The 21,064-nt window shown below is 44.2% G+C and overlaps 1 protein-coding gene across 2 annotated transcripts in view; it reads left to right on the top strand.

The window, feature by feature from the left end:
- The window catches only part of MYO5B (myosin VB), a 390,244-nt gene that overhangs the window by 272,968 nt on the left and 96,212 nt on the right, over positions 1 to 21,064 (top strand). For both annotated transcript variants that reach the window (XM_032259434.1, XM_032259433.1), the window contains exons 15-17: positions 4,433 to 4,585; positions 5,489 to 5,586; positions 18,988 to 19,074. In XM_032259434.1, the coding sequence (XP_032115325.1) occupies positions 4,433 to 4,585; positions 5,489 to 5,586; positions 18,988 to 19,074 (338 nt within the window). The remainder of the gene's footprint in view (positions 1 to 4,432; positions 4,586 to 5,488; positions 5,587 to 18,987; positions 19,075 to 21,064) is intronic.

The following is a 21,064-nucleotide window of genomic DNA, read 5'->3' as shown; positions in this document are numbered from 1 at the left end:
GAATGAATGAAAGACCGAACAAACTAGTCAGTCTAGTTTCTTGACAGTCAGTGACCTACTATTTACTTTCTCTTCTTTGACTGCACATGGAATTGAGTACCTAATAAAAGTATCATTCTTTATGATGTTGGCATACAGATTTTAGCCACAGCTCTTAAACTGTGTTTTTTTTATTTCTGACAGCTTACTAGTTACCTTCCCATCTAAAAAGACAATATTTATGACTTTGAAATGCCATGCATGAAGAGAAGAGGAAGATTTATTTCAAAGATGCTAAGAATAGGAACAGAATTGGCACCTGTTAGCAGCTAACAATTAGGGGCCCCCTTAGTGATCTCATTGGGGGACCCTCCAGGGTACCTGCTTGACAACAATATCATCAGTATCCTTAGCCAGGGATTTGTCTCTTCATCTCCTTCCACGGAGCTCTTTAGATTCTACATGTTGTGAATAGGATTATCCCTTCCAGGTCCTGAGGCAGGGATTCGAGGTGTGCTTTGCTCAGGTAGCATTCTCTAGTGCTAATCATGGTGTCAGCAGCTTATTGTAGCCACAGAATAGCCAGCAGTGAGAATGAGCTTGAGCTGCTCACCAGAGATGGCCTTAAGATGATTGGTTGGTGTTTTTAGATTGAACTTAGAACCCAGCCCAGGGAACTAAGGAACTGCAGCTTTTATATGCTTGCAAATCACTCTGGTGGAAAATGGAAATCGGGTGCTTCTAATGGTTGGTGTGTCTGCGAAAAAATGAGGAGTGCAAGGGAAAAGTGAAACTGGCGCATGTTGATTCCAGCATGGTTGTTCATGTAGGTGCACATGTACACACACGGTTGTTTCATTGCTTTATAATCCATCATGCTAGCTCCTGTGCTACGTAAAACAAAATGCTGACTTGTGTTAATTACTCTTGACTCTAGAATTGAAACTCCTGAAACTTATGAACTTGTAATAACTCAGAGTGAGGTAAGAGGAACTAATTGTTTTTGTATGTTTTTAGTTTAAAATGCTTGATGTAGAAGATTAGCCTACAATTTTCACCTCTACCAGATGGCCCCCACCCCGCGCTGCTGAAATGTACCTTGACAGCAACTCCAGTGTTCGCCAAGTCCAACGGATAGAAGTAGTGTGGTTTCCACCACATCACACCTACCCTAAAATTGACCACATCATTGGAAGTAAATCACTCCTCAGCAAATGCAGAACAGAAATCATAACAGTCTCTCAGTCTCTCAAATTAGCCTACAAATTTCACCTTAAAATTAGGTGCCATTTTAAGCATTAGGCATCATAACCTTGTATGCATGTGTAGGTGGGCACCTTCATATTAATCCACTGTGATTGCAAAGTGTTCCTGATAAAGTGAGGCTTAAGCCTTGCTGAAAAGAAACCTTTGGGTCTGTGGAATTCATCCAAGTTGCCTGATGCTTGATCTTAGCCAAAAGGCCTAGAAGTGATATGAGTTACTTTGATATGTGAGAATAGCAGAGTCATCAGACCGAGGGATGCTCACTGACCAAAGAGTCGGCATCTCTCCACTTTCTCCTTGGACGTGACTTCGGTAGTTGCTGATGGTCTTCTGCTGGCCTTAAGTGAGGTCAGGTTGCAAGAAGCCCCATGGGAATGGGATGGTCACCATGTGTTTTATTCCCCAAGTCCCATCACCCTGCAACTCCAACATAAAGGTGCCTAATAAGTTTGCGGAAACTGCCTTTGAGTGTGCTAAGTCACCTGAATCTGACAGTTTCTGAGAACAGTTCTAGCGTGCCACCAGCACCATCTTGCTACTCTGGACACTGTAATATGCTAATGTGACATCAAGACTCTGCACTGTCATGTGTCTCTGACTTCAGGAGGGAGATGAGCCGGGGCCCACTGTAGACTGTCATGTGAAAAAGCTCATATGTGTTGCCTTGTTTTGATATGCCGCTAGGACTTTTTGAATACACCTAGAATAGTGAATTATTTTGTGAATTTTCGACCGATTCTTACGTGATTCTTTCTTTCCAAGTTCTTGGTATAATGTTCTTGGTATGAAAGTATTTGTAGGTGCTCAGTAAATACTCCGTTTAACTGGAACTTAATTTATTGAAGGTCTCAGCAGTGCAGAGCATCACCAGAGCATGAGCTGTCACTGCTATATCGGACCTGTAGCCATACATGAAGATGATGTTGTGTCTTCAGTAGGTAGCTTGCCTTAGCCTAAATCTCCTACGAGTCTTAGGAGATGATGGCAGCTAGAGAAGTGTTTCATGGAAGTATTACCTTATGTATTTAATTGTTATTGCAAGTACCTCAGAAGTCAAGACTATGTCTGAAGCCCTTAAATATTTCCGCCTTCTTGATATTGCAGGTGTAAATGACAAGGCTATATTTATGTATTGAAATAAGCTCCAACCTGGACATCCAGAGGCCGAGGTTCTAGCCCCTCAGCCATTGACTAGCAGCCCTTTGGGAGCTGGTGCTGGCCACTGTGTTTGGTGGTAAAGGGAACACAGATTGGCACAGGATTCCAGTATGTCTCTTCTCCCCAAGCTCCTGTATCCTCACCTGCCAATGGAGGTGAAAGTTGATCTTTACAGTTGTTCCACATCTAAAATTCTCTGTTGTTTCTTCTTCAGACCAAAAATACAACTTTCTTAAGCATCTGTACTTACATGGTTTAGAAAGATCATTCGTGTATCTAACCCCTAGTAAAAGTAATAAAACTAGATAATGTCTGAGCCCTATATGCTGGGCACTCTTCTACATGCTTACGTGAATTCTGTCATTCACTTCTCTCCTCAGCCCTCTATAGAAAGGGAAGTCTTGGCAAGTGTAGAGCTCGGGACTCAGCATAGACCTCGGAGGGCATGGGTCCAAGGGCATCACAGAGCCTGTGGGAGACACAGACAGGAGTGATGGATGCTCTGGGAGAGGGTCACAGGAGGGGCAGGGCTCAACCTTGAGAGAGGGGCCTCTCAGGATAAGTACAGAAGAGAAAGGGGTGGGGGCATTTCAGGTAAGAATAGCACAGTAAGCAAAGGTATAGAGGCAGGCGTAGTGAGCATGGCACCTGTGGAATAGCAACATGACCAGCTGGATGGCTTTGCAAGGTATTGTCTGAGAGGGGTGAGTGGGATCCGATCAGGGATCCCTCAGACACGAGACTAGGGAATTCTAGTGGAGAACTAGACACAGTGGCAGGAGAGGGGGCCATGTATTTAAATGGGGGTTGAAGGAAGAGGGCACAGGGTAGGTGAGAAGGAGCAGAGCCTAGCATCTGAGGCACTAGCATTTAGCCTCCTTTCTGTTGAGATTGGAAGTGGCTCAGGGATAGTGAATGGGGCCTGTGTGTTCCTTTTCCCTCCCTCCTTTCCCCCACCCCTGCAGGAGTGTGATAAAAGCCTTGCAATACATAATACTTTATTCTAGCCCCAGCATTGACTTTCCCAAGGGATGATGGCAGGACTGTGTTCCTATCAGACTGAACGTCTTGATGGCTGGGACACTGACACCAGCACCTTGTCCAAGTCCTGCATCTTCACCTTGTTGCAGATAAAGACATTAACCTCTTATTTAGTACTCATAGCAACCCCATACAACAAGCATAGGCTTATCCTTATTCTACTTATGAGAAAACAGGTATCAGGGAAGTTAACTTGACAGGATGCAATAATGTAGAAAAATAGAACTTAAAATGTAGCTGTATTAAAGTATAGCCACCTCCTCCCACACCACAAGGAAATGAAGTTCTGCCTGTCTTTGTAGGTGAAGGTCAAGTAAGATGGTGTGGGAAAGCTACTACCATTTTTCCTACCATTTAAAAAATTGAATTGTCATTCATACATTATAAAATTTACTGTTTTGAAGCACACAATTCACTGGGTTTCAGTATATTCACCAGTTTATGCAACCATCACCACTATAAGTCTGGGAATATTTTTATTACTCCACAAAGAAATCCTGTCCCCATTAGCAGTCACTCCCTTTCTCCCCTTCGCCCTCTTCTTCCCCTTTCTCTTGTTCTTTCCCTTTCTTCCCCAACTCCTGGCAACCAATAACTTACTTTCTATTCCCTGGATATTTCATGTAAATGGAATTACACACTATATGATCATTTGTGTCTGGCTTCTTTCACTTGGTATAATTTATTCGAGGTATGGCCATGTTGTGGCATGGATCAGAAGGTCATTCCTTTATATTGTTGAATATATTAATAATGTTGAATAATTATCCATTGTATGGGTGTACCACGTTTGTTTATCCATTCATCGGTTGATGTTTGGGTTGTTCCTATTTTGTGGCTCTTGGGAGTAACACTGCTGTGCACATTGGTGGGCTGGTTTTGGCGTGGACATGTGTTTTCAGTTCTCAGCTATGTATTGAAAAGAAGCTTTGAAAGGAAACATGTATGGTGAGATCTCCTTCATCATTCTTTCTGTGATTGTTTCTAGTTCCCACTAGTGGCTGATTTGTTTCATGATAACAAGGACCCCGTTCCTGCCACCACCCCTGGGAAGGGGTCATCTTCGAAGATCAACATCCGCTCTGCCAGAACCCCCATGAAAGTCTCCAACAAGGAGCACAAGAAAACCGTTGGTCACCAGGTCAGCCCTGGACCAAAAGCTGTGGGCCAAGGCACACGTGCAGGGCTGGGCTCTCTGTAGATGAAGGATGGCAGCAGGGTCGGAGGGAAGCTATCACAGCAGCCTTGACATCAGCAGCCTCAGCCACGCAGCTCAATCTTGTGTCCTTAGAAGAAGGAAATTCCAAAACCTTCACCACAGGGAACTAACAGAGGGAGGAGGGAAGGGGCTGCCCGTAGCCCCCATAAGTATATTAACACGTGTGGTGGGCTGTGCCACAGGGCCACAGACACCCAGTGAAGGAGGCAAAAGGGCCTGGAATTTATATGTTAAAGAAGAGGCTTAAGGAAGCTTTAAATCTGGAGACTAAAAGCAACTTTTCCTGCTGTGGGGTCTCTGTGGCTGTTATGCCCAGTGTGTCTCTGGAGAGAAAAGAAGAGAATGCTTGCCAAGTCCCTGGCAGCCACCATCTACTAAATGTCCATTATTCCTATGGGTTTGCCATTCTGGACATTTAGTATAACAAATTATTTCCAGGATGCCGGGGCATCAGGTGTCAGGCCCCAGGCCCTCAGGTTTGGGAATAGCAGGCTTCCAGGGCACAGTGAACAAATGTCTCATATAGTATTTGCCCACCTTTCATGTTATTTGATCCACACCACTGGGAGTTAGGCACATTAGGGGGCAGACTCTCTCTATGTAATTTGAGGAGCCCTTTTATAGGAAGGACTTGATTCTGGTCACAGCAAGAGAGCAGTGTCAGAACTGGAATCTTACCCCAGGTCCCTGAACTTCTTCTGTCCTTCTGGATTAATAATAATAGTAATAATGGTAACAATAATTACCACCACCCATATGAGCTTTTCTTTATTATATATCCACACGTTGTTAAAAATAACCAAGCACCGGCTTTTGTCTCTCTAGTTCCGTACCTCCCTGCATCTGCTCATGGAGACCCTGAATGCCACGACACCTCACTATGTGCGCTGCATCAAGCCCAACGATGAGAAGCTCCCCTTCCAGTAAGTGCCTGCTGGGCATTAGCCTGTCCAGCCCAGCCTCAGAGGTTCCGGTGGAACAGGGTGGGCCAGGCCTTGCCTGGGGCTCTCTGGCCTTCAGCATGATGACTAACTGGACTTACACTTCCCAGACAGCTTACATGTTTACAGACAGGCTGACAGACATTTGCTGAGTGCCACCTGTCTGCCATCCAGGAGGACTCAAGAGAAAAAATGCAGTTCCCTGATCCCATGAAGCTTACAGTGGTGGTCAGGAATGTGCATGCTTGAATCAAATAGAGAACATTAAATGTAGCCATGAGTGCATCTCACAGCAAGTGTCCAATTCAGACTTGGAAAGATTGCTGGAGTGATCAGGAAAGGCTTCTCTTGTGTTGAAGAATCAAGACCTTGCTTGGTGTGTCGAACGATTGGACATGCACATGGTCCTGTTTCTCACATTATCCTCTGCTGCTGAGCTTCCAGAATTATCTACACTTGCTCCCCTTCTCACTCCTCAGCCCACTCTGATCCAACATTTGCTTCTACTGTCACCTTGAAACCTTGTTCCAGTTCTGTCCATGCTCATGTGGCTGACCTCACCCTAGTCTGTAGAACTCTTTTGTTTTTTAGACTGAGTCTTGCTCTGTCCTCCAGGCTGGAGTGCAGTGGTGCGATCTCAGCTCACTGCAACCTCCAGGGTTGAAGTGATTCTCCTGCCTCAGCCTCCTGAGTAGCTGGGATTGCAGGCTGCACTATCATGTCTGACTAATTTTTTTGTATTTTTAATAGAGATGGGATTTCACCATGTTGGTCAGGCTGGTCTTGAACTCCTGACCTCGTGATTCACCCTCCTTGGCCTCTCAAAGTGCTGGGATTATAGGCATGATCCACTGCGCCGGGCCCCAAGTCCATAGACCTCTTTATGATCTTTGTACATCTTTGGTTTCTGCTAAATTCCAGACAAGTGTTTGTGCAAGCCTACTAGAGCTTCATTGTCCACCTTGCAATCTGCATGCCTGAGACCACACTCTTCATCTCCTGCCACTCCCCAAGAATGGTTTCCTCTTTAATTGGTCTCTGTTGCAGTAAGAGGCATAACATTTCCTGATACTTCATCCACCCACCAGATCTGATCTCTCAGACTAGAAGCCTGAGAGTCTCTCTAACCTGTGGTGCAGGGGGAATCCCTATGACGATGGGTATGTGCTGTCATCTGACTTACCCAGCATGGGAGCCGCTTGTCACACGTGACTGTTGAGTGCTTGATACATGTCTAGTGTGATTGACGAGCTGAATTCTTAATTTTATTTCATTTTAATTGATTTCAGATACCCAGAGGTGCCAGTGGCCACCATACAGCACAGTTTAACCCTTGATTCTTTTATCTCCTTTACTTCCCAGTGTCTAATCGATGTCAGAGTCCCATGAAGACTTTTCTCTTCCTTACTCACCTTGTTCCAGATCCTCTTTTCTTGCCTGAAATACTACCTCAAATCTTTAAAAAAATGAGCCTCTCTCTCAGCCTCTGCAGCCTCTTCAGCTATTACCCTGGGCCTTCATGCATGCGGTTCCCTCGGGCCAGAGAAGGTTTCTGAGCACCTTATTCCCATCTTTGTTCCCCAGGATTTATTTCCCTTTTGGGCCTAGTATAATTTCTTTGTGAAATAACTTACTTTGGCAATTTTGACTCTCAGTCTGAATATCTGAACTGCCTCCTACAGTCCCGCCATTGAATAAAGCTGGGATTCCATTCAGACAGGCTCCATGTGGAAAAGGTTAGGGAGACAGAATGTGACCAGTTTTCTTTGCAGTGTGCTGCTTGCTCGCTCTTCCCTTCCTCCAAATCTCTGAGACATGCTTAGGAATTCCCCCGGGTGGCATCAGTTGACTTCAGAAGAGAAGAGACTATTAGAAGCATAGCGTGCATGAAAGACTCAGATTCTGTGTGAAGAGCAGAGTGGTGTGCAGGGCCCAGGGGAGAGGAGGTGGTGGCTCCATACCAGCCTGGCCAGACTAGATTTGGCCTTGGGCCCTTCCCTCATCAGAGCGTGGCCCTGCAGTGGGACAGATACTCTTCTGGGTCTCCCCTCTCAAGTGAGAAGGCGCTGGGACTTTCTAGTCCTGAGGTCCCATTGTTCTAAGACCCTCCCTTGCCTTCAAAAGCAAAATCTTCCTCTCATTACAGAGAAAAGGTGGGAAGAATACTGACCTTGTCATGGAACCTGGATTCTAGTTTGAGCTCACTGCTGATTTGGCCAATCACAAGCTAGCCTTTTATTCTCTGTGTCTCATTTTCTCACCTGTTAATTCTGGTGAGGGCCTGGTGTGGCAGCTCATGCCTTTAATTGTAAGGCTTTGAGAGGCCAAGGCAGGAGGATCACTTGAGGCAGGGATTTTGAGACCAGCCTGGGCAACACAGCGAAACCCAACCTCTGCAAAAACATATTTAAATTAGCTGGGCATGGTGATGCATGCCTATACTCCCAGCTACCCCAGAGGATGAGGCAGGAGAATTGCTTAAACCTAGGAGTTTAAGGCTGCAGCGAGCTCTGATTGTGCCACTGTACTCCAGTCTGGGTGACAGAGCACAACTTTGTCTCTCAAAAAAATAAATATCCCAATGAAAGAATCTGAGGAGATAATAGGAATTGTTCATGAGAGTGTAAAATGTATATGATTACGGCTATTAGTGGCATCATCCTAGAAGGAAGTTTGTGTCTCTTCACCCATTCCCTGTCATCAGAGTTGCTCAGCCTCAGCAGCATTAACACATTGGGTCAGAGAATTCTTTGTTGGGGCAAGAGGTGCTGTCCTGTGCATCACAGGATGTTGAGAAGCATCCTTGGCCTCTACCCACTAGATGCTACAAGCATCCCACTATTGTGCCAGCTAAAAATGTTTTTAGACATTGCCAAATGTTCTCTTGGGGATAAAATTGCTTCCAGTTGAGAACTCCTGTCCTACATTAAATGCTTTGATAGCCTGGCTTGTATAAAAGTCTTTTTCCTCTGCTTCCTTCGTTCAAGGAACATCTATCCTACCTCCTACTAGGCCTGGGCTAGGACAGGTGGAATGACAATAAGACATGTTCCCCATGCTTAAGGAATTGTCTGTTACAAGTAACTGGCAATGCCACAGAAGTGGCTGTCAGTGGCTCTGTGAAAATGCTGACAGGGCAAAGGCAAAAGAGAGATAAAGTATCCAGAGCGGCAGTGGCCTGGGACGAGTGTCACAACCTCGGAAAGTTTAGTGGCAGACCTGGCCACTGATTTCCCGAAGGCCAGCCCAGGTCTCAGAGTCCTGAGATGTGACTGTAGGATGCTACTAAGCCTGGGGAGGCAGGTAGAGAGCTTGGAGCCCGTGGAGAAATCCATGGGTGATTGTGGAGGTATGGCTGGTTCTAACACCGTGGGAGTCCCTCTTCGCATCCAGCAGGCTCCAGGGTGTGCTAATCCTACTGGGAGAGAAAAGCATGAACTTCAGTTTCAGCACTGTGATCTTCTAAATCTTTGGTGATTTTTCTATGCTAATTGTCCTTGCTATGGTCCTCCAAGACTTAATAGAAGGAGTGCTGGTTTTCTATTCCTAGTCACCTAATAGTGAATGCAGTAAGGTGGATTGAGAGACGTGTTTGACAGTAGGTTTTCTCTTTTCTTTTTTTTTTTTGAAACAGGGTCTCACTCTATTGCTCAGGCCGGAGTGTGTGGCGCAATCTCAGCTCACTGCAACCTCCGCCTCCCAGGCTCAAGCAACTCTCCTGCCTCAGCCTCCCAAGTAGCTGGGATTACAGGCACTCACCACTTTGCCCGCCTAATTTTTGTATTTTTATTAGAGACAGGGTTTCACCATGTTGGTCAGGGTGGTCTCGAACTCCTACCCTTGTGATCCACGTGCCTCGGCCTCCCAAAGTGCTGGGATTACAGGCATGAGCCACTGTGCCCAGCAGTAGGCTTTCTTTACTGTTGCTGGGAGGAAATACAGAAAACTGCCTGGCCTCACACGTCCCCTCGGAGTATGTGAACAGGGAAAGATGATGGCAATATCTTCTTTGTATAGTGTCTGTTAGCTTTTTCTAACAGCATTTTTCCTGTTGTTGTTCTTGTTGTTTATTTATTTATTTTTAACATAGTCACACAGCCACCACTGCTTTATACTTGGGCAGATATGTTGAACTGTCATTGAGTAAATGAGAGAAATGAGGTACAGAGAGACTGTGTCTTGCCCAAAGTAACACTAGCTGTTAGTGGCAGAGCAGAGACCACACTGAGTTTTTTTCTCCTCCAGACTTGCTCTTTGCCCCAGACCACAGGGAAGGCAGTGTTGCCATCACAGGAGGACAGAGCAGGCATGGGGAAGGGAAAGGATTTGCTGAGCTGGTCACGAAGAGGAAAGAATGTTAAGGCTGAATTCAAAAAACTCTGTGCCAGGTGCCTTCTGGGGACCAGCTCTAGGCATGGTGTGTGGTGACTCCAAGAGCAAACCAGTGCCCCAACGCTGCCCTCAGGGAGTCATGCTGTGCTGTGTGGGGGCAGGGACTAGCACTCAGTGAGCCATTGCCTGGCCCTTCAATAGGACCCAAACTGGATGCCTGGAGGTGAGGAAGCATGATGTGGGGATAATAGAGCAGAGACGGAGGGGACAAATGGGGAGGAGAAGCAGTAGTTTTAAGGAATGAAGGGGGTCTCAATGAGCTTCTGCCCATTTTATTAATACCATTGGTGGTGAGGGGGGAGGGAATCCAAGATGGCCAAATAGGAACAGCTCTGGAGTGCAGTTCCCAGTGAGAACAATGCAGAGGGTGAGTGAACACTGCATTTCCAAATGAGTTATTACTGGCCATAGACCAAGAGATTCCCAGGCTGAAAAGCGCCACGAGGTTCCACTCAGGATGGTCCAGCTGTGTTGGGGGAAGGGTGTCCACCATTACCGAGGCATTCAGCCATTACTGAGGCAGTCCGCCATTACAGAGGCAGTCCACCATTACAGAGGCAGACTGCCATTACAGAGGCAGACTGCCATTACCGAGGCTGTTCTAACTGTACCTCTATAAACAAAACCACAAGGAAGTTCACACAGCAGCTGGGCAGAGCCCACGGCAGCTCAGCAATGCCTCTGCTGGCAGACTGTGACTAGGTTACCTCCTTGCTGGGCAGGGCAGCTCTGAAAAAAGGCAGCAGCATGTCAGAAACTTATAAATAAAGCCCCACCTTCCCAGGACAGAGCACCTGGGAAAAAAAGGCGGTTATGAGTTCCACTGCAGCAGACTTAAACGTACCTGCCCAGCAGCTCTGAATAGAACAATGGAGCTCACAGCTCAGTACTTGATCTCCTATAAGGGACAGACTGTCTCCTCAAGCAGCTCTCTGACCCCCATATAGCCAAAAAGTCACCTTATAAAGGAGAGCTCAGGCTGACATCTGGCGGGTATCCTTCTGGGATGAAGATAACAGAAGAAGTAACTGGCAGCAACCCTTACTATTCTGTAACTGCCACAGGTGACCCCCCAGGCAAGCAGAGTCTGGAGTGGACCTCCAGCAGGCCTACAGCAGAGGGGCCTATTAGAAGGAAAACTAAAAATCAGAAAGATATAACTTCATCATCAACAAAAAGGACATCCACTCAGAGACCCCATCCGAAAGTCACCAACTACAAAGACCATAGGTCAATATGTCCACAAAGATGGGAAGAAACCAGTGCAAAAAGGATGAAAACACCCAAAACCAGAACACCTCTCCTCCTCCAAGGGAACACAACTCATCACCACCAAAGGAACAAAACTGAATGGAGAATGAGTCTGATTGAATTGACAGAAATAGGCTTCAGAAGGTGGGTAATAAACTTCTCAGATCTAAAAGAACATGTTCTAACCCAATGCAAAGAAACTAAGAACCTTAAGGCTTGACAAAATGCTAATGAAAATAAACAGCTTAGAGAAGAATATAAATGACTTAATGGAGCTGAAAAACACAACACTAGAACATCGCAAAGTATACACAAGTTTCAATAGGAGAATCGACCAAGCAGAAGAAAGGATATCAGAGATTGAAGATCAACTTAATGAAGTAAAATGAGAAGGCAAGATTACAGAAAAAAAAAGGAGTGAAAAGAAATGAACAAAGCCTCCAAGAAATACGGAATTACGTGAAAAGACCTAATTTATGTTTGATAGTTGTACCTGAATGTTACAGAGAGAATGAATCCAAGCTGGAAAACACTCTTCAGGATATTATCCAGGAGAACTTCCCCAACCTAGCAAGGCAGGCCAATATTCAAGTCCAAGAAATACAGAGAACACCACAAAGATATTCCTCAAGAAGAGCAACCCCAAGGCACATAATTGTCAGATTCACTAGAGTTGAAATGAAGGAAAAAATGCTAAGTGCAGCCAGAGAGAAAGGTCACATTACCCACAAAGGGAAGCCCATCAGACTCACAGCGGATCTTTCGACAGAAACCCTACAAGCCAGAATAGAGTGGGGGCAAATATTCAACATCCTTAAAGAAGATAACTTTCAACCTAGAATTTCATATCTAGCCAAACTAAGCTTCATAAGCAAAGGAGAAATAAAATCCTTTACAAACAAGCAATTGCTTAGAGATTTCATCACCAGGCCTGCCTTACAAGAGCTCCTGAAAGAAGCACTAAACATAGAAAGGAACAACCAGTACTAGCCACTCCAAAAACATACCAAATGGTAAAAAGCATCAACACAATGAATTAACTGTGTCAACTAATGGGCAAAACAACCAGCTAGCATCAAAATGGCAGGATCAAATTCACACATAACAATATTAACCTTAAATGTAAATGGGCTGCTAAATGCCCCAGTCAAAAGACACAGACTAACAAATTGGATAAAAAGTCAAAACCCATTGGTGTGCTATATCCAGAAAACCCATCTCACATGCAAGGACATAAATAGGCTCAAAATAAAGGGATGGAGGAAGATCTACTAAGCAAATGGAGAGCAAAAAAAAAGCAGGAGTTGCAATCCTGGTCTCTAATAAAATAGACTTTAAACCAACAAAGATCAAAAGAGACAAAGAAGGGCATTACATAATAGTAAAAGGATCAATGCAACAAGAAGAGCTAATGATCCTCAATATATATGCACCCAATACAGGAGCACCCAGTTACATAAATCAAGTTCTTAAAGACCCACAAATAGACTTAGACTCCCACACAATAATAGTGGGAGACTTTAACACTCCACTGTCAATATTAGACAGAACAACAAGACAGAAAATTAACAAGGATGTCCAGGACTTGAACTCAGATCTGGACAAAGCAAACCTAATAGACATTTACAGAACTCTCCACACCAAATCCACAGAATATACATTCTTCTCAGCACCACATCACACCTACTCTAAAATTGACCACATCATTGGAAGTAAATCACTCCTCAGCAAATGCAAAAGAATGGAAATCATAACAAAGAGTCTCTCAGATCACAGTGCAATCAAATTAGAACTCAGGATTAAGAAGCTAACTCAGAACAGCACAACTTCATGGAAACTGAACAACTGGCTCTTGAATGTTTCACTGGATAAACAATGAAATGAAGGCAGAAATAAAGATGTTCTTAGAAACCAAGGAGAACAAAGACACATTGTACCAGAATCTCTTGGACACATTTAAAGCAGTGTCTACAGGAAAATTTGTATCAATAAATGCCCACATGAGAAGCAACGAAAGATCTAAAATCAACACCCTATCGTTGAAATTGAACGAGCTACAGAAGCAAGGTCAAAAAAACTCAAAAGCTAGCAGAAGACAAGAAATAACTAAGATCAGAGCAGAACTGAAGGAGATAGAGACACAAAAAACCTTTCAAAAATCAATAAATCCAGGAGCTGGTTTTTTGAAAAGATCAACAAAATAGGCCACTAGCCAGATTAATAGAAAAAAATAATCAAATAGATGCAATAAAAAACAAAGGGGATATCACCACAGATTCCACAGGAATACAAACTACCATCAGAGATTACTACAAACAACTCTATGCGCACAAGCCAGTAAACCTGGAAGAAATGGGTAAATTCCTGGTGCAAGGATAAAGGGGATATCATCACAGATTCCACAGAAATACAAACCAACACCAGAGATGACTACAAACAACTCTATGCACATAAACCAGTAAACCTGAAAGAAATGGATAAATTCCTGGACACTTGCACCCTCCCAGGCCTAAACCAGGAAGAAGTCAAAACCCTGAATAGACCAATAAGAAGGGCTGCAGTTGAGGCAGCAATTAATAGCCTACCAACCAAAAAAAGCCCAGGTCCAGATGGGTTCACAGCTGAATTATACCAGACATACAAAGAGGAGCTGGTACCACTGCTTCTGGAACTATTTCAAATAATACAAAAAGAGGGAATCCTTCCCAAATCATTTTATGAGACTAACATCATCCTGATACCAGAACCTGGCAGAGTCTCAACAAGAAAAAAAAAAACATCAGGCCAATATCCATGATTTACATAGATGCAAAAATCTTCAATAAAATATTGGCAAACCAATTACAACAGCACATCGAAAAGCTTATTCGTCACGATCAAGTAGGCTTTATCCCAGGGTTGCAAGGCTGGTACAACATACGCCAGTCTATAAACGTAATCCACAATATGAACAGAACCAAAGACAAAAACCACATGATTGTCTCAATAGATGCAGAGAAGGCCTTCAACAAAATTCAACAGCCCTTTATGCTACAAACTCTCAATAAACTAGGTATCAGTGGAACGTATCTCAAAATAATAAAAGCTACTTACGACAAACCCACAGCCAATATCATACTGAATGGGCAAAAACTGGAAGTATTCCCTTTGAAATCTGGCACTAGATAAGGATACTCTCTCTCACCACTCCTGTTCAATATAGTATTGGAAGTTCTAGCCAGAGCAATCAGGCAAGAAAAAGAAATAAAGGGTATTCAGTTAGGAAAGGAGGAAGTCAAATTGTCTCTATTTGCAGACGACATGATTGTATATTTAGAAGACCCCATTGTCTCAGCCCAAAATATCCTGAAACTGATAAGCAACTTCAGCAAAGTCTTGGGATACAAAATCAATGTGCAAAAATCACAAGCATTCCTATACACCAATAACAGACTTAAAGGGAGCCAAATCAAGAACGAACTGCCATTCAGAATTCCAACAAAGAGAATAAAATACCTAGGAATACAACTATCAAAGGATGTGAAGGACCTCTTCAAGGAGAACTACAAACCACTGCTCAAGGAAATAAGAGAGGACACAAAACAGATGGAAAAACATTCCATGTTCATGGTTAGGAAGAATCAATATTGTGAAAATGACCATAATGCCAAAAGTAATTTATAGATTAAATGCTATCTCAATCAAGCTACCTATGACCCTCTTCACAGAATTGGAAAAAACCACCTTAAACTTCATATGAAATCAAAAGAGAGCCCGCATAGCCAAGACAATTCTTAGCAAAAAGAACAAAGCTGGAGGCATTACACTACCTGACTTCAAACTATACTACAAGTCTACAGTAATCAAAACAGCATAGTACTGATACCAAAAAAGAGATATAGACCAAAGGAACAGAACAGAGGGCTCGGAGGCAACGCCACACATCTGCAACCATCTGATCTTTGGCAAACCTGACAAGAACGAGCAATGGGGAAAGGATTCCCTGTTTAATAATGGTGTTGGGAAAACTGGCTAGCCATGTGCAGAAAACAAATTGGACCCCTTCCTGACACCTTACACTAAAATTAACTCCAGATGGATTAAAGACTTAAACATAAGACCTAACACCATAAAAACCCTAGAAGAAAACCTAGGCAAAACCATCCAGTCCATAGGCATAGGCAAGGACTTCATGACTAAAACACCAAAAGCACTGGCAACAAAAGCCAAAATAGACATGTGGGATCTAATTAAACTCCAGAGCTTCTGCACAGCAAAAGAAACAATTATTAAAGTGAACCAGCAACCAACAGAATGGGAAAAAATTTTTGTAATCTACCTGTCTAACAAAGGGCTAATATCCAGAATCTACAAAAACTAAAACAGATTTACAAGAAAAAAACAAATCCATTCAAAAGCAGGTGAAGAACATGAACAGACACTTCTCAAAAGAAGACATACATGAGGCCAACAAACATATGAAAAAGTGCTCATCATCCGTGGTCATTAGAGAAATGCAAATCAAAACCACATTGAGATACCATCTCACGCCAGTTAGAATGGCGATCATTAAAAAATCTGGAGACGACAAATGCTGGAGAGGTTGTGGAGAAATAGGAACACTTTTACACTGTAGGTGGGAGTGTAAATTAGTTCAACCATTGTGGAAGACAGTGTGGTGATTCCTCAAGGACCTAGAAATAGAAATTCCATTTGACCCAGCAATCCCATTAGTGGGTATATATCCAAAGGATTATAAATCGTTTTATTATAAAGACACATGTACACGTATGTTCATTGCAGTGCTGTTTACAATAACAAAATCCTGGAACCAACCCAAATGACCATCGATGATAGACTAGACAAGGAAAATGTGGCACATATACACCATGGAATACTCTGCAGCCATAAAAAACGATGAGTTCATGTCCTTTGTAGGGACATGGATGAATCTGGAAACCATCATTCGGCAAACTGACACAAGAACAGAAAAACAAACACCGCATGTTCTCACTTATAGGCGAATGTTGAACAATGAGAACACATGGACACAGGGAGGGGAGCATCACACACTGGGGTCTGTTGGGGGGGACTAGGGGAGGGACAGTGCGGGGTAGGGAGGTTGAGGAGGCATAACATGGGGAGAAATGACAGTTATAGGTAACGGGGTGATGGAGGCAGCAAACCACATTGCCATGTATGTACCTATGTAACAATCCTACATATTTTGCACATGTATCCCAGAACCTGAAGTGCATTAAAATATATTAAAAATATGTATTTCATGAGGAAATAGTAGGAGGTCCTGGAAGAAGGAGGGACCCCCAGCTGGTCCCATAGCCCATGTGGTATCTATGAGTCCCAGATGCTCCTGAGCACTCTGCCATCCCAGTGTGTACAATGGGCTGAATTTGACCCTGTGGTAGTGCTGAGCAGAGGGAAGAGGCCAGTGGCTGGCCTGGGGAACACGGTTGCTGAAGTCAGGGACAGAGCACCTGTGGAGGTGGCTTGCAGGCCACAAGATGCCTTTTCCAAAGCACAGAGGCATCCACTCTGCCTTTATGACACAGGGTCTGGCTACAGCTTTAGCAGTGAGAGCCTGTGAGCAGCGAAGCCTGCAGCCCAAAGGCTTCCGATCACTCGCGGTCATGGGCAGCCCAGCAGCTGCTTATGACTCTGGTGATAGCCTCCCTGGTGATGAAGACCCCCTTGGATCCTGGAACTGTGCTGCCTCTTGTGGCGGAGCCACCACAGAGGGGACATTGGCGTGAGAGGGTCAGCAGGCAGTCAAGTACTCAGCACGTTTTCCCTGCTGTAAGGCCCTTGCACCAAGGGGCTTTTACTCTCATTAAAAAGATGAAAGGGGCGGGGCTCATGCCTGTAATCCTAGCACTTTGGGAGGCCGTGGTGAATGGATCATGAGGTCAGGAATCCAGCCTGACCAACATGGTGAAATCCTGTCTCTACTAAAAATACAAAAATTAGCTGGGCGTGGTGGCGCCTGCCTATAATCCCAGCTACTCAGGAGGCTGAGACAGGAGATTTGCTTGAACCCCGGAGGCGGAGGTTGCAGTGAGCTGAGATCACGCCATTGCACTCCAGCCTGGGCGACAGAGCAAGACGCCATCTCCAAAAAAAAAAGTCTTCTGAAGGGACTGTTTTGTTCAGAGCTGTGTAAATTGATGCTCCATTGTGCCTCATATGCTCAGTGCCTTGGGCTTTTGGGACTGGAGTAGCCGGAAGATTTTATGGAGGAGCTGGGTGTGGAAAGAAGGTGGGGCTCAGGAGGGCAGAGAGGAGCATCAGAGCCACAGTGAGCACAGCCTGGAGGAGAGTGTGGGCATCTCATGGGACAAGACCTGGGGCTGATGTGCAATGCAGAGTGTTGCCTGGGGTGAGGTGGCAGCTTGCAGTCATCCGTTGCTTGGAAAATGCCCACTATTTTCCAGTGCCAAGTGCTCACTAAGCCCAGGCGACCCCAGGGCACCATCCATCAAGGACCATGTCACAGAGTGAAAGGAGGAAAAGAAGCATGGCTCTTGGCTGCAGCTGAGCTGCAGGACAGGCAGAAGGAAAAGGAGAATTTGTTCCTTATCCCTTCTCATGGAGTGGGGCAGTAGTCTTAGCAAATTAAAAATAGTGATTAATCCTAGCTTAGCTAGACTCAATCTATTAATTATCTATTCTAGGTTAGCTAGAGTTAATCTCTATGAAGACTCCCCGATTACTCTAGACAACGATGAGGTCTTGCTCTCTGGCTTCTTTTTTTTCTTTTTAGTTTTCATAATTTGTGTTTAATAACCTCAGACAGTTGATCTCTGTCTTCTTTCGGCATTTTCACCATGTTTGTTATCTACTGTTTTGTATAAACTTTCCTCTTCAAGCAGGGATACTCAGCTCACACACTGTCTGGTGTTTTATTCTACAGTGCCATATTGAATATATGTTTGAAAGAAATACTGAGTTTTCAGTGCTAGGCTTAGCTTTGTAGGACATGTGAGTGGTTGAAAATGGTGCACACATCTCTGAAGACTGGGAAATAATCTGTAATAATGTAAATGAAGTTCATCTACATGATTGTTAACTGAACAGCTGTTGTGATCATAGCTAACAACATGCACAATGTGTATGCCCTATGCAGTACCAGGCAGTGCTCCACCTGCTTTTGGGGACCATTACATTTCAGCTTCACGCTAACCTGATAAAATAGGTACTGCCCTTTTCCCCATTGTATAGATAAGGGTGCTTAGACCCAAGGGGACATGAAGTGACTTGCCCCAAAGTAGACACCCAGCTGGTAAGTGACCATATCATGATTCAAACCCAGATCTGCCTAGCCTAAAACTCATCCTTTTAATGTTTGAGCCAAATAATTGTGCTAAGCTTTTATGCTTGGGACAGTGAGTGAAGATGCATGCCCATGTGGATGAAAATAGTAAGAGTAGCCTTTGGAGAGGAGCAGGAATGATGAGTCTTGGAGGGTGGGAAGGATTCAGGAGGCAAAAAAGAAGAGTATCCCAGGTGGTAATAAGAATGTGCACAAAAGCCTGAGGCACAGAGCAGAAGATGTTGAGATGGCTCAGGTGCCTGCCCATTGGTGTCTTTTAGTCTATGCCTAACCCCTGACCTTGAGGTTAAAGGTGCTTGATGAGCTGTAACTCAGTGGCAGCAGCTACTTCATATGCTGCAGGAAAAGATCCTTTTTTGTTTCTTTTTTGCAGACATGGCCACTCATCCCTTGTCTTGTTTTCTTTTTGGCAGCTTTGACCCAAAGAGAGCAGTGCAGCAACTCAGAGCCTGCGGGGTGTTGGAGACGATTCGAATCAGTGCAGCTGGCTACCCATCCAGGTAACTAAAGTGCCGGCCAGCTGCCTCCTGGGGCTGTCCTAGAGCAGCCAGAGTTTGGTTCCCCAGGGAGCCCTCTTGTGTACTGTCAGCCAGAAACAGAGCCTCCAAAACAGTTTCAAACACTGAAGCCCAAGCAGGATGCTGATGGAAATGAGACTCTGACGTTGGCCTGAAAAACTGGAAGGTTAGCAGTCACGTCCTCATGGCTGTTTTTCAGAAGTCCTTTTCTGATTTCAGATTTTGGTATTGGTCAAAGTGATGAGCTAGCTAGAGTTGCAAGGAGGATTTTTTTCTTCTCTCATCTCCCACCTTGTCCCCTTTACATTTCCCCCACCCTTTTTAACAGTGGGAAGAATATACATATTTACCATCTTAACCACTTTTTCGAATTTTTCAGTTTTTGGGAAACAAGTGGCATTTGGTTATATGAATAAGTTCTTTAGTGCTGATTTCTGAGATTTTGGTGCACCTATCACACAGGCAATGTACACTGTACCCAATGTGTAGTATGTATCTCTCACCCCCTTCCCATCCGTTCCTCCAAGTCCCCAAAGTCCACTGTATCATTCTTATGCCTTTGCATCCTCGTAGCTTAGCTGCCACTTATGAGTGAGAACAAACAATGTTTGGTTTTCCATTCCTGAGTTACTTCACTTAGAATAATGGTCTCCAAGTCTGTCCAGGTTGCTGCGAATGCCATTATTTTGTTCCTTTTTATATCAGAATAGTATTTCATGGTACATACATACCACATTTTCTTTATCCATTTGTTGACTGGGCATGTGGGCTGGGTCCATATTTTTGCAATTGCAAATTTGGCCGCTATAAACACGCAAGTGTCTTCTACATATAACTACTTCTTTTCCTCTGAGTAGATACCCAATAGTGGTAGTGCAGTGGCATGATCTCAGCTCACTGCATCCTCTGCCTCCTGGGTTCAAGCAATTCTCCTGCCTTAGCCTCCCGCATACCTGGAACTACAGATGTGCACCACCACGTCTGGCTAATTTTTGTATTTTTAGTAGAGACGAGGTTTCGCCATGTTGGCCAGGCTGGTCTCAAACTCCTGACCTCAGGTGATCTACCCGCCTTGGCTTCCAAAATGCGGGGATTATGGGCATGAGCCACTGTGCCTGGCCCAAATGGTAAATCTACTTTTAGTTCTTTAAGGAATATCTATACTGTTTTCCGTAGTAGTTGTACTAGTTTACATTCCCACCAGCAGTGTAAAAATATTCCCTTTAGGCCGGGTACAGTGGCTCACACCTGTAATCCCAGCACTTTGGGAAGCCAAGGTGGGCGGATCACAAGGTCAAGAGATTGATACCATCCTGGCCAACATGGTGAAACCCCATCTCTACTAAAAAATGCAAAAATTAGTTGGGTGTGGTGGCACTTGCCTGTAGTCTCAGCTTCTCAGGAGACTGAGGCAGGAGAATTGCTTGAACCTGGGAGGTGGAGGTTGCAGTGAGCCGAGATTGTGCCACTGTACTCCAGCCTGGATAGAGTGAGACTCTGTCTCAAAAAAAAAAATTTCCTTTATACCATTTCCATGCTAACATCTGTTTTTTGATTTTTTAGTTATTGCCATTCTTGCAGGAATAAGGTGGTATCCGATTGTGGTTTGATTTGCATTTCCCTGATAATTAGTGATGTTGAGCGTTTCTTCAGGTTTGTTGTCCATTTGTATATCTTCTTTTGAGAACTGTTTTCTCATGTCCTTAGTCCACTTTTTGATGGATTGTTTGTTTTTTTTTCTTGCTACTTTGAGTTCCTTGTAGATTCTGGATGTTAGTCCTTTGTCAGATGTATAGATTGTGAAGATGTTCTCCCACTCTGTGGGTTGTCTGTTTACTCTGCTGATTATTTGTTTTGCTGCACAGAAGTTTTTTAGTTTAAGTCACAGCTATTTATCTTTGTTTTCATTGTGTTTGCTTTTGGGTTCTTGGTCTTGAAGTCTTTGGCTAAGCCAATGTCTAAAAGGGGTTTT

This window comes from Sapajus apella, unplaced genomic scaffold (assembly GCF_009761245.1).
Source record: "Sapajus apella isolate SASKATOON/1434 unplaced genomic scaffold, GSC_monkey_1.0 scaffold109, whole genome shotgun sequence".
NCBI classification, from domain to species: Eukaryota; Metazoa; Chordata; class Mammalia; order Primates; family Cebidae; genus Sapajus; species Sapajus apella.
This window is presented reverse-complemented; position numbering and strand designations above follow the sequence as displayed.